At 43.1% G+C, this 14,574-nt stretch overlaps 1 protein-coding gene across 1 annotated transcript in view; it reads right to left on the bottom strand.

Moving 5' to 3' along the window:
* The window catches only part of LOC143796654 (uncharacterized), a 137,648-nt gene that overhangs the window by 33,992 nt on the left and 89,082 nt on the right, over positions 1 to 14,574 (bottom strand). The window contains exon 6 of the mRNA XM_077281041.1: positions 4,415 to 4,530. Coding sequence (XP_077137156.1) covers positions 4,415 to 4,530 — 116 coding nt within the window. The remainder of the gene's footprint in view (positions 1 to 4,414; positions 4,531 to 14,574) is intronic.

The raw sequence follows: 14,574 nt of genomic DNA, 5'->3' as shown, positions 1-14,574 counted from the left end.
TCGTTAATGTACACTCTACACCCCATTTGACTGGAAAAGAAAACAGAAATGTAGTAATCTTTGCAAATTTAGTAAAATAGAAAAACTGAAATATCACATGGTCATAAGTATTCAGACCCTTTGCTCAGTATTGAGTAGAAGCACTCTTTTGAGCTAGTACAGCCATGAGTCTTCTTGGGAATGATGCAACAAGTTTTTCACACCTGGATTTGGGGATCCTCTGCGATTCTTCCTTGCAGATCTGTTATGATCTGGTGACTTTGGAGCCGCATGAACTTTCTCTGGAGTAGGTGGAAACTGTACTGACCGCAAAACCTAAACTAACACCGCAACTAGAAGTAGCCGTGGGGTGTGCCTAACAAACCCTAGACACCTCGACACAGCCAGAGGACTAAATACCCCTATAGATGGAAATAGGAATACTACCTTGCCTCAGAGCAGAACCCCAAAGGATAGGCAGCCCCCCACGAATATTGACTGTGAGTAGGAGAGGAAAGACACACACAGGCAGAAAACAGGATTCAGCAAAAGAGGCCACTCTAGCTAAATAGGGAAAGATAGGACAGAATACTAAGCGGTCAGTATTAAAACCCTTCCAAAAATATCCACAGCAGATAATACAAAAGTTCCACAATCTAACTAAAGACATGGAATGTATATCTGCCACTCCAGAGAATCCAACAAGACTGAGAAAATACTGACAATCTAAGCTGGACAAAAAAACACTGAATAGCACAGAATTATTACGCACACAGCATGTGTGCCACAGAAACAAAACCAGACACTTATCTTTGCTGATTTGGCAGAAGGCAGATGGAACCAAACCAGGACCAAAACCTCTCAACAACCATGGACAACTGGCAAGGACTAATGAATCCTGCACGCCTAAATACCCCAGTCAGAAATGCAATCAGCAGATACACCTGACCAGGACTGCAACTCAGGGACAACTGCATTACCACCTACAACCACCGGAGGGAGCCCAAAAGCAGAATTCACAACACAGATCCTCTCCAGTTCCGTCAGGTTGGATGGTGAATGTTGTTGGAAAGCCATTTTCAGGTCTCTCCAGAGATGCTCAGTTGGGTTTAGGTTAGACTGGGCCAGTCAAGAATGGTCACAGAGTTGTTCTTAAGCTCCTCCTTTGTTATTTTAGCTGTGTGCTTAGGGTCATTGTCTTGTTGGAAGGTGAACCTTTGGCCAAGTCTGAGGTCCAGAGCACTCTGAAAGAGGGTTTCATCCTGGATATCTCTGTACTTGGCCGCATTCATGTTTCCTTCAATGACAACCAGTCGTCCTGTCCCTGCAGCTGAAAAACGCCTCCATAGCATGATGCTGCCACCACCATGTTTCACTGTTTGGATTGTATTGGGCAGGTGATGAGCAGTGCATGGTTTTCTCCACACATATTACTTAAAATTATCAAAATAGGTCTATATTCATCTCATCAGACCAGATAATCTTATTTCTCATAATCTGGGAGTCCTTCATGTGCTTTTTAGCAAACTCTATGCGGGCTTTCATATGTCTTGCACTGAGGAGAAGCTTCTGTCGGGCCACTCTGCCATAAAGGCCCGACTGGTGGAGGGCTGCAGTGATAGTTGACTTTGTGGAACTTTCTCCCATCTCCCTACTGCATCTCTGGAGCTCAACCACAATGATCTTGGGGTTCTTCTTTACCTCTCTCACCAAAGCTCTTCTCCCGCGATTGCTCAGTTTGGCTGGACAGCCAGGTCTAGGAACACTTCTGGTGGTCCCAAACTTTTTCCATTTAAGGATCATGGAGGCCACTGTGCTCTTAGGAACTGTGATTACTGCAGAAATTCTGTTGTAACTTTGGTCTAAGGGGTAGCGTTTCTTCTTATGGAGAGTGACATACCAGCTGGCTTGCAAGGTAAGGAGGCTTATTCGCTGTGCAATGCTCCTCTGGGATATTAAATATTCAAGTTGCCTCTTCTGAGAAAAAGAGGACTTAAACTCTAAAGCGCCACCTGTTGGGAGTAGCAATCCTACAAGTCACAATCAACCCTTTAACGAGTCGTGCATTATGATAAAAGCCAAATCAGTATCTCAATTCGCAGACACGGTGTTTCGGGCTGTTGGCTCTTGTCAGTGCGAAGCATGAGAACTGATTTGGCTAGGTGAGAGGCTCTGGACTGGGGTCTAAGGGGTAGCGTTTCTCCTTATGGAGAGTGACATACCAGCTGGCTTGTCAAAGTAAGGAGGCTTATTCGCTGTGCAAACTTTGGGCAGATCTGTGCCTTTCCACAATTCTGTTTTTAAGCCCCTCTGCCAGTTCCTTTGACCTCATGATTCTCATTTGGTCTGACATGCACTGTGAGCTGTGAGGTCTTATATAGACAGGTGTGTGCCTTTCCAAATCAAGTCCTATCAGTGCAGTGTAATTAAACACAGCTGGACTCCAATGAAGGAGTAGAACCATCTCAAGGAGGATCACAATGAAATGAACAGCATGTGACTTAAATATGAGTGTCTGAGAAAAGGGTCTGAATACTTATGACCATGTGATATTTCAGTGTTTCTTTTTTATTAAATTTGCAAAACTTTCTACATTTCTGCTTTTTCAGTCAAGATGGGGTGCAGAGTGTATATTAATGAGAAAAAAAATTGACTTTTTTGAGGTTACCAAATGGCTGCAATGAAACAAAGAGTGAATAATTTAAAGGGGTATGAATACTTTCCATACTCACTGTATATATCTATCTATTCTTTATGTATTTACTGTATGTAATCCATCTCTTCTAGCCTGTCGGCTCCTGCAGTGATTTTACAGAACATGGCAGATGAATTACCGGCTTTTCTTGTATCTATCTATGCAATATACATATATACATATGTGTGTCACTGACATCTATATATCTATGTATTCTATGTGTATATTTCTGTTCTATATATTCTATTCTAACCTGTCACTCTGTGATTTTACTGTACGCGGCACATGAATTGTTAGCTTTTATTCTATCTATCTATCTATCTATCTATCTATTATTATAGCGTATATACACTGTGTGTATATATATATATATATATATATATACTTGTGTGTTTTGAGGAATATTTCCTTTGAAAGTGATGTGTAAATGACATAGAGAATTGCTGTATGTAAAAGCTCATGTTAAAATTGCGTCGCAATCGGATAGCAATCGCATTGCATTCGGATGTAAATCGGATACTAGTTGTGAAAAATCAGATTGTACTCGCATGACACTCGTGCGACTCTTGGCAGGAAGACTCGGACCGATTTTTCATATGTTCAGTGTGACTCCGCCCTAATAAATAAAAAGGGCAGCCTCAAAGTGGTGATAGGAAATGTTTACATGCAAACATTTCTGCAGTATTATTTCTCACAATAAGTGACTTTATGTTCTGCAGTATTAGATCAGTTAGGTAGAATTATAAATTATAGCAGGAGCGGACACAGGCAGAAGAGGGCACCTGTGCAAAAATAATATACAGGCTCTTTACAGTCCAATAGCACATCATAATGCACAATTCCAGCTGCTATGGAGGTGATAGTGGGCCCTGTTTCCTGCACCAATAGTGGGTCCGCCACTGCACTAGAGTATCTAAAATATAGACACGCATGGCACTCTCGCCCTTGTGTACTGGCTCTGCCATTTAAAAAAAATAAAAAAGTGTGTATGGTTTAAGATATGGCCAACTGCAACAAATTTACAATAACGTACTCCATAATTTTTGAGGAAATAATTTCAGAACAACTCGTACCTGGGGTAAATTTCATACAGACAGTGCAAAAAAATGAAACAAATGTATTAACAAGTTTGTTTTCTTTATAAAAAAAAAACCTTTAAAAAGGGAATGTGGGGGAATTTATGAAAACTTGCATTTCATAAATCGATCTTGAGTAAGATGCACCAAATTTAGAAAAGGGAAAGTGTCGCCTCTACAAAACTGTTTAAATCATGTCTGGCTGCCTTACTGAAGCAGCAGTGAAAATGAATTTATATCCTCCATCCATTCACTTGCGTCCAGTCACCGATGTGGCGCAGGGAGGTTATTGTCATCCACACTACACAGTGACCACACTGTCATCTCTCCATTTACATGTTGATAGACAGCCTGCTCTCTGCACATACACTGCAGACTATGTAATGAGCAGTGACTATAACGGCTCCCTGGAAGTGAGCAACTGCAAGAAGATTTTAACTTCACTGACCTAGTAAGCCAGACATGATTTCAACGCTATTTACTGTATCTGCTGGTAAATAGTATTTTTTGAGGTGACAGGATCCCCTTACCAAATTTGATATCTTACTCACGTGGGCTTTCGATTCAACAATTGTTTATGAAATGCAAGTTTTGATAACATTTTTCTGACAAAAAATGTTTATGTGAATGTATTCATCTATCATTTAATACAAAACAAGTTTACCTGGAAAGGCGGCAATTACGATTTATTACATAGCTTCCTGTGTAGGTTAGCTCACATCGCACTGCATTATTGGAAAAATCTGACTCCAGGACCTGGAAATTCGGGTTCACAGTGACCTGAAACATACAATTTGATATTGTTTTGTATCTCTAAACCACTGTACATTAACAAGTATTCAACTACATAAGGACACAACCAATTTTCATTTTTGCCTTTTGCTTTTTCCACCACTTCTACAAAGAGCCATAACTTTTTTTTATTTTTCATGCACATAACCATATAAATGCTCGTTTTTTTGCAGGATGAGTTGTAGTTTTCATTGATACAATTTATTTTACCATAAAATATATTGGAAGATGAGGAAAATTTCTGTCATCATGTTTTAGTTTGGTTTTTATTGTGCAGTACAAATAATCCAGCAACATGATTATCCAGGTCAGTAAGTATTGGAAATACTAAACGTGCATCGTGCTTTTTCTATTTGAGAAGCTTAAAAAAAAAATTCTGGGCATTGTAAAAAAAAAAAATTGGTTTGTATTGCTATTTTCTAACACCCCTGATATGTTTAATTTCCCATAGCTGTATCTATATGACTGCATCTGGACAGGTCCTCAATGGGAGATATGTGTCACCAAGGTGATTAGCAGGCTCCAGCAAAATTAGTGCTGTGAGGGTTTATTTAAGTGAGTACAATGGGTCCAGATTTTTAGAAGCAGTCAGAAATAGATGGCTGGGTCTGGCTGCTCCCATATCTCCACCCTGGGAGTTAATTAGACTACTTAATGCATCTCAGCTGCTTCATTTCTGGTCTTTAGGTGGAGGAGGAAAGAACTTGCTTGTGTCGCTCAGTGTGCATGAATTATTTTGTTTTTTCTACCTTTGCATCAAGACAAGCCCGTTTTGTTTTGTGAGTTGGGACAGTTTATGGACTTTAAGGCCAGAGTCACACACAACGTATAAAAATACGGTCCGTTTTTGATGGCCGAGATACGCAGAAAATGTCCTGAACAGTGATCCGTATTCAATGTGAGGATGCAATTTTTTCTCCAAAAATTATCCATGTGTCATCCGTATGGCATCCGTATGGCATCCATATGGCGAGATCTCACCGGCTTGCAAAATGGACATAGAATGGATCCATGGCCTCAAATATTCGTAAAAACATATATACAGTCTATATATATATATATATATATATATATATATATATATATATACAGGTCCTTCTCAAAAAATTAGCATATAGTGTTAAATTTCATTATTTACCATAATGTAATGATTACAATTAAACTTTCATATATTATAGATTCATTATCCACCAACTGAAATTTGTCAGGTCTTTTATTGTTTTAATACTGATGATTTTGGCCTACAACTCCTGATAACCCAAAAAACCTGTCTCAATAAATTAGCATATCAAGAAAAGGTTCTCTAAACGACCTATTACCCTAATCTTCTGAATCAACTAATTAACTCTAAACACATGCAAAAGATACCTGAGGCTTTTAAAAACTCCCTGCCTGGTTCATTACTCAAAACCCCCATCATGGGTAAGACTAGCGATCTGACAGATGTCAAGAAGGCCATCATTGACACCCTCAAGCAAGAGGGTAAGACCCAGAAAGAAATTTCTCAACAAATAGGCTGTTCCCAGAGTGCTGTATCAAGGCACCTCAATGGTAAGTCTGTTGGAAGGAAACAATGTGGCAGAAAACGCTGTACAACGAGAAGAGGTGACCGGACCCTGAGGAAGATTGTGGAGAAGGACCGATTCCAGACCTTGGGGAACCTGAGGAAGCAGTGGACTGAGTCTGGTGTGGAAACATCCAGAGCCACTGTGCACAGGCGTGTGCAGGAAATGGGCTACAGGTGCCGCATTCCCCAGGTAAAGCCACTTTTGAACCACAAACAGCGGCAGAAGCGCCTGACCTGGGCTACAGAGAAGCAGCACTGGACTGTTGCTAAGTGGTCCCAAGTACTTTTTTCTGATGAAAGCAAATTTTGCATGTCATTCGGAAATCAAGGTGCCCGAGTCTGGAGGAAGACTGGGGAGAAGGAAATGCCAAAATGCCTGAAGTCCAGTGTCAAGTACCCAGTCAGTGATGGTGTGGGGTGCCATGTCAGCTGCTGGTGTTGGTCCTTTGTGTTTCATCAAGGGCAGGGTCAATGCAGCTAGCTATCAGGAGATTTTGGAGCACTTCATGCTTCCTGGCACCTGCTCACAGTGCCAAAACCACTGGTAAATGGTTTACTGACCATGGTATTACTGTGCTCAATTGGCCTGCCAACTCTCCTGACCTGAACCCCATAGAGAATCTGTGGGATATTGTGAAGAGAAAGTTGAGAGACGCAAGACCCAACACTCTGGATGAGCTTAAGGCCGCTATTGAAGCATCCTGGGCCTCCATAACATCTCAGCAGTGTCACAGGCTGATTGCCTCCATGCCACGCCGCATTGAAGCAGTCATTTCTGCCAAAGGATTCCCGACCAAGTATTGAGTGCATAACTGAACATTATTATTTGATGTTTTTTTTGTTTGTTATTAAAAAACACTTTTATTTGATTGGACGGTTGAAATATGCTAATTTATTGAGACAGGTTTTTTGGGTTATCAGGAGTTGTAGGCCAAAATCATCAGTATTAAAACAATAAAAGACCTGACAAATTTCAGTTGGTGGATAATGAATCTATAATATATGAAAGTTTAATTATAATCATTACATTATGGTAAATAATGAAATTTAACACTATATGCTAATTTTTTGAGAAGGACCTGTATATATATATATATATATATGTCATTGAGACACATATATATACATATATTTATATTTCATATAGCGCTATATAGTAGAAAAGCCGGTAATTCAATTGCCGGCTTTTGCTATCTCCTTCCCAAACCCGACAGGATATGAGACATGATTTACATACAGTAAACCATTTCATATCCCTTATTTTTTTACATATTCCTCACTACTAATGTTAGAAGTGTCTGTGTGCAAAATTTGGGGGCTCTAGCTGTTAAAATAAAGGGTTAAATCGCTGAAAAAACTGGCGTGGGCTCCCGCGCAATTTTCTCCGCCAGAGTGGTAAAGTCAGTGACTGAGGGCAGATATTAATAGCCTAGAGAGGGACCATGGTTATAGGATCCCCCTGGCTAAAAACATCTGCCCCCAGCCACCCCAGAAAAGGTGCATCTGTAAGATGCGCATATTCTGGCACTTGGCCTCTCTCTTCCCACTCCCCTGTAGCAGTGGGATATGGGGCTAATAAAGGATTAATGTCACCTTGCTATTGTAAGGTGACATTAAGCCAGGTTAATAATGGAGAGGTGTCAAAAAGACACCTATCCATTATTAATCCTATATTAATAAAGGGTTAAAAAACACACACACACATTAGGAAAAAAGTATTTTAATGAAATAAATACACATGGTGTTGTAATAGTTTATTAAACGCTCAATCCAATTGAAGACCCTTGTCACCTGAAACAAAGTTAAAATAAAAAAACAACAATATCCCATACCTCTCCGGCATTACAGTCAAGTCCCATGATGTAAATCCATCAGAAGGGGTTAAATAATTTTACAAGCAGGAGCTCTGCTAATTTGCTGTGCTCCTGCCTGTAAAAAGTGGGGAATGAATGGAAAGCAGGTAAACGTAGCTACCTAGACTTGAGGTGCTGCGCCCCCTGCTGGCATAAACTCATATGAACTCGAGCGTGGGAATTTTTCAGAATATTTTCTCACGCTCGAGTTCATATGAGGTTATGCCAGCAGGGGGTGCAGCACCTCAAGTCTAGGTAGCTATGTTCCCCTGCTTTCCTTTCATTCCCCACTTTTTACAGGCAGGAGCACAGCTGCATTAGCAGGCTCCTGGTTGTAAAATTATTTAACCCCTTCTGATGGATTTACATCATGGGACTTAACTGTAACGCCGGAGAGGTATGGGATATTGTTGTTTTTTTTATTTTAACTTTGTTTCAGGTGACAAGGGTCTTCAATTGGATTGAGCGTTTAATAAACTATAACACCATGTGTCTTTATTTCATTAAAATACTTTTTTCCTAATGTGTGTGTTTTTTTACCCTTTATTAATATAGGATTAATAATGGATAGGTGTCTTATTGACACCTCTCCATTATTAACCTGGCTTAATGTCACCTTACAATAGCAAGGTGACATTAACCCTTTATTACCCCATATCCCACAGCTACGTGGGAGTGGGAAGAGAGAGGCCAAGTGCTAGAATAGCCGCATCTCACAGACGCACCTTTTCTGGGGTGGCTGGGGGCAGATGTTTTTAGCCAGGGGGTCCTATAACCATGGTCTCTCTCTAGGCTATTAATATCTGCCCTCAGTCACTGGCTTTCCCACTCTGGCGGAGAAAATTGCGCGTGAGCCCACGCCAGTTTTTTCCGCGATTTAACCCTTTATTTTAACAGCTAGAGCCCCCAAATTTTGCACACAGACACTTCTAACATTAGTAGTGAGGAATATGTAAAAAATAAGGGATATGAAATGGTCTACTATATGTAAACCATGTCTCATATCCTGTCGGGTTTGATAAGGAGATAGCAAAAGCCGGCAATTGAATTACCGGCTTTTCTGCTATCTAGCGCTGTATGAAATATAAATATATGTATATATATATATATATATATATATATATATATATATGTGTGTGTCTCACTGACATATATATATATATATATATATATATATATATATATATATATATATATACAGTATATATACACCTATACTATGTGTAGACATTTATTTTATCTATCCTATTCTAACATGTCACTGTGATTTTACTGTACACCGCACTGAATTGCCGGCTTTTCTATAGAACACCGGTGCGTAATTCTCGCAAGTCACACTGATGGTCCATGTGTAATCCGTTTTTTTCTCGCACCCATAGACTTGCATTGGCGATTCTCGGCAGAGATACGCTGACAATCCCAGCATGCTGCGATTTCACTCTGATCCTGAATACGGCCGAGAAAACAACGGATAATAGGAGCTGCCCCATAGATTAACATTGGGTCGAGTGCTATGCGATTTTTTATCGCATTGCACTCGGCCGTATTACGGTCTAGTGTGACTCCGGCCTTAATAAACCACTTACTATTTGCACAATTTCATGGGTGGTTTGGTGACCAAAATATAGCGATTTTGGCTTTTTTTCTGTACGTTTTTCATACAGGATAAACAATTTTAGATTTTAATAGATTACACGTTTATGGATGCAGCAATACCAATATGCTTATTTTTTATTTTTACATTTCTATGTTTTTGCTCACATTTCTTAATTTTTGGTAATTTTTTAAAATATTTATGAAAACTTTTTTTATTACTTTTCATTTTTTATTAAGTCTTTGTAAGTGACTTGAACATGCGATCATTCTATTGTGCTATATACTGCAATACTTCATTATTGCAATATATACTGTATATGCGTTTAGTTAACTTTTACCACCATCATCTGCTGGTCAGAGTCAGAATTCTGTGACTCAACGTTACTTTGACCAACACATGCTGGTAAATATAAAGATTTACCAAATCGCCCAGGTAAAAGTCCAAAATCGTTCGTTTATATGGAGTACATCTGACTTTTACCAATGCTGTTGAGAAATGTTAACATTTACCAAGACTTCACCGGTAAAAGTCCAATTTTACTTTTCATTTTGAGCTTTTACCGACGGCCTTGGTGAATGTCCAGATTGACCGGTAAATCCTAGGTTTTACCGTCCTTCTGACTTTTACAGTAACATATATACTGTATATATACTGTATATACCGCGATCACTAGCGGGTTGGAGAATACTCGCTTGAAAATGAGATGAATGCACACAGTCACGTTTTCTTACTTAAACAGTCCATGTGGTTTATTATACACTCAGCATAAACCACTGTAGGCCATGTTACACCTCACAGACACCACCACATAGTCATAGACATTTAGCAAACAATTGATCAATTCTTTGAGCCACCCCGCCACTTCACGGCATTCTCATAATGGGGCAGTCCTACTCTACGTTTTTTATATTTGCTGTGCCATTACGGCCTCTAAAAAGCAAGACCACATTAAATGCAAGCTGTACCTGAAGCATTTCTGAATCACTCCCATGGCCAGGGCCGGCGTTAGGGGCAGGCAGACCAGGCAGCTGCCTGGGGCCCCAACCCCTCCAGGGGCCCCCAGCTAGCGTCAAGTCACGCAGCCGCTATGGGGCCCCTGTGAGGCAGGGGGGCCCGCCTGCTGCCAGCGCTGACTCCCCCGCCACATTGAACTATACCGGCATCTGCCGGTACAGTTCAAAGCAATGACCAAATACTGCTAGTGTGACGGCAGCCTTAGACGTTTGCAACTAATGATATACTCGTGCTTCGTGGTGGGACTATAGGCAGTCTTTTCTTCCATGTGTATTGCCCCAACTTGCGGGACATAGTGTCCAAGGTGTTCCTCAAATGCTGGTATTGTGGGCTGAGTAAAAGGCTGGATGAAAGATGAAAGAGTCTGTCTGGATCCCAGAATATCACTCAGCTTTCATGCACACACAACACACTAATTACAAACAAACAGGTAACAGGTGAGGATGTTACCTTTAGTAGCCATTCAAACCCATTTGTGTTAACTGCTGTGCATGTTATCAGGCCAAAATCACCAGGGTATGTGAACTTTTGATCAGGATCATTTGGATGTTTTGTGTTGTCATTATGATTTAAAAAGAGAAAACACAGTAGTTTGACAATAAATGGCTTCACCAAACCACTAACCATGAGTGGAGAAAAAGTTTTGGCGTTATCATTCATATTCTCTGAAAAAAGGCCAAGAAAGCAAAAATTCTGCCTGGGTATGTAAACTTTTGAGCACAACTGTATGTGGTGGCCGTACCCACCAGAGATCATATGGCAAAGTCGGCCGCTGAAGCGGTCTGCAAGAATTTTATACAGATGACCGACCTGTACCAGCTTTACGGCATCAAGTGCTCTTGCACTCCCAAAGGAATGGGCCATGTGAGTGGTTCAACCGCACCTTGCTTCAGATGTTGCGTACTCTGGAGGATAGCCAAGTGGCCTCGTGGCCGGAATATCAACCCAAATCAATGTGGGCCTATAACAACTGGGTACACAGGACCACTGGTTACTCACTACACAAGCTAATGTTTGGGAAGGCAGGCCAGGAGATTGAGGATCTCCATATGCCTGATCCACTGCTGAAATACCATTGCATGGGCACAAGAGCACCACCGCCAGCTGAGGCTGGTGCACAAGGTTATGGGGTAGAGCCTGAGGCAAGTGGTTTACCCCAATCTGAGACCGATACAGAAGGATGCTCCAGGTGATGGTTAGGGCCAAGAGGCCATACAGGAAGTTAAATGTGCAGTGGGAAGTGGCCTCAAATATGGAGAAGAGGAGGGTGTACCCTGGCATTCTGGTTTATGAGGTGGAGCCAGTAGGTGCAGGGTGATCCTCACAGAGCCGTCACCGTAACATGTTAAGTTGCTGCACTTTTGAAGAGCCCCCTGGCCATGAAGGATGTGCCTACCCATACTTTGAGTACAGTGGAACCCCCCTTACATGGGGAATGATGGGTTGTCCCTGTCCAGACGTAAGAAGATTGACCGGACCAAGGGTATCTCTCTTGCTTCGGTTCCGGATCTGTCGGGGCTGTCATCATTGTTACCGGGGGGAAAGCTTTCAAACTCGGACCGACCTTTGCACTTGACAGCAGGGGGCGTGACATTGATAAAAGGCTCTGAGCACGGGAAAGAGAGAGCAGACTTGGCAGGAAAACAGAGCTTGCAGCAGGGAAAGTTTGGTGCTCCATCCTCTGAGCATTGTGTGAGCGCAGGCCCGCTCTGTAGATTCCCTGCAGATTCCCTGCGTCCAGTGACACTAACTGTGGACAGACTCATGCTGGGTGTCCATTGCCCCCCGTGACTGCAAGTTACGTACGTTCCGGGCCGGTGATTACTGTGCTCATTCGCCTAAGACATACCGGGTGACTCAACCAGAACTGTGCCATTGTTCACCCGCATGCCTCCACCGAGCTGAGTCACCCTCCAACGGTGTAACAGACTGTGCTGCACCCCATACGATGAACCGTGGATCCAGGATCCCTCTTGGAACCATGAGGACTCCTCACCATCACCGGGAACTGGACCTCCAGCTTCAACAGGACGAAACCAGAATCATGACGTGCCAGTTGCATAGGCGCCACCTTTGGAACTTAATAATTCATCTCTAGGTGTCAGTGTCTAAGTGTCTACACTTTCCCTTTGATGTGGGCTGCCTTGCACAAAAGACAGCATGGGGTCCCAGCTCTGCTCCTCCTTGCCTTCATTAACACGTGGCCTCTAATTCTCTGGCCATATGGTAAAGTTCTGTTCTTTTGGGTGGGGGCCACTTCAGGAGTGGAGGAAGATCTCTAGACAATATATTGGGCCTGAATAAATAAATCCAAAATGGAGTCTCTCTTGTCACTCACAACTCCCTGCTCTAGAGGGCACTAGGGGGTATCACATTCCTATGTTCCCTTCTGCAACCTCCAATTGCCATGATAACCTGACAGCATTTCCGTGGTCACGTACCCTTTTGTGGCGAATGGTGAAGTGGTATTGCTGGAGCGAGAGGCTCCAGCGTAGCAACCTCCCATTCGTCCCGGAGACCATGTGTAATCAGCGTAGGGGGTTGTGGTCTGTCTCCACAGTGAAGTGGCGCCCGTATAAGTAGGTCTACAGATGCTGCCGATACAATTGCCAGGCATTCCTTTTCCATCGTGGAGTAGGCAACCTACCTCGGCAATAGCTTCCTGCTCAGGTATAAGACAGGATGCTCCTGGCCCGTCGAGTTAACCTGACTGAGCACAGCATCGAGGCCAAAGTCACTGGTGTCGGTCTGTACTACAAACGGCTGTTCCAAGTCAGCAGCTTGTAGTACTCTGAAGCTAGAGAGAGCAGTCTTGAGTTCCTAGAAAGCTGTCTTGCAGGGGACTGTCCAGTCAACTGCGATGGGCAGCTTCTTCTTGGTGAGGTCCGTCAGGGGCTTTGCCAGGGTACTATAGTGTGGGACGAATCTCTTATAGTACCCAGTGGTCCCCAAGAAGGACATCACCTGCTTCTGGGTCCTGGGGGTGGGCCAGGATGCAATGGCATCCACTTTCCCAGGCTCTGGCTTCAGAACCCCCCAGCCTACCCGGTGATCCAGGTAGAGGACCTCGCTCATGCCCAGCTGGCACTATTCCAGCTTGATGGTCAAACCTGCCTGTTGGATCCTCCCGAGCATCTGCGCCAGATGCTCTAGGTGATTCTCCCAGGTGGGACTGAAGATGGCAATATCATCCAGGTATGCAGCTGCATATCCTTCAAGTCCCTTGAGCAGTGTGTTGACCATCCGCTGAAAAGTGGCAGGGGCATTCTTCATGCCGAACTGCATCACTGTAGACTCGTACAGTCCAAAAGGGGTAATCAAGGCAGAGCGTTCCCATGCCTCATGTGTCAGGGGGATCTGCCAATATCCCCAGCTCAGATCCATGATGGTCAGGTACTTAGCCCCGGCCAACTGGTCAAGCAGGTCATTGAAGCGTGGTATGGGGAACGTCTCAGTGACCGTCACAGCATGGAGCCCCCTGTAGTCCATGCAGAATCAGGTTGTTGGGTCCTTTTTGGGGATAAGGACTACGGGCGAAGCCCATGCGCTGCTGGATGCTTAGATCACCCCTAGCTTCAGCATTTCATCAATCTCTTGGCGCATGTGCTGCTGCACCTCGAGAGGGACCCAATATGCTAAACGCCGGATCGGGGGTGATTTCCGGTGTTCACATCATGGATGGGTTTCTTAGTCCTGTCGGATAGGCAGCTGAACAGCTCCCAGAAGTGGTGTAGGGTGACCCCCAGCTGGGACCATTGGTCCTCGAGAGCTGGTTGCCAACCTGCACTTCCTCGATGGATCCACCCACCTTGGCCTGGGTGAGCAGATCCAGGAGGGTTTCTGCCTCTCCTGCCTTGGGAAGGTTGCACACGGGGAGGACACAGGCCTCCCGCTCATGATGGGCCTTCATCATGTTCATATATATAAGCCCGGTCTGTTAGCAAGCTTATATCAGGTCAAAAGCCAAACCCAGGTAGCGTATAAATACTAGCCGAACTCAC

This window comes from Ranitomeya variabilis, chromosome 1, assembly GCF_051348905.1.
Source record: "Ranitomeya variabilis isolate aRanVar5 chromosome 1, aRanVar5.hap1, whole genome shotgun sequence".
NCBI classification, from domain to species: Eukaryota; Metazoa; Chordata; class Amphibia; order Anura; family Dendrobatidae; genus Ranitomeya; species Ranitomeya variabilis.
The sequence above is the reverse complement of the archived record's forward strand: the minus strand, read 5'-3'. Positions and strand labels throughout refer to the sequence as shown.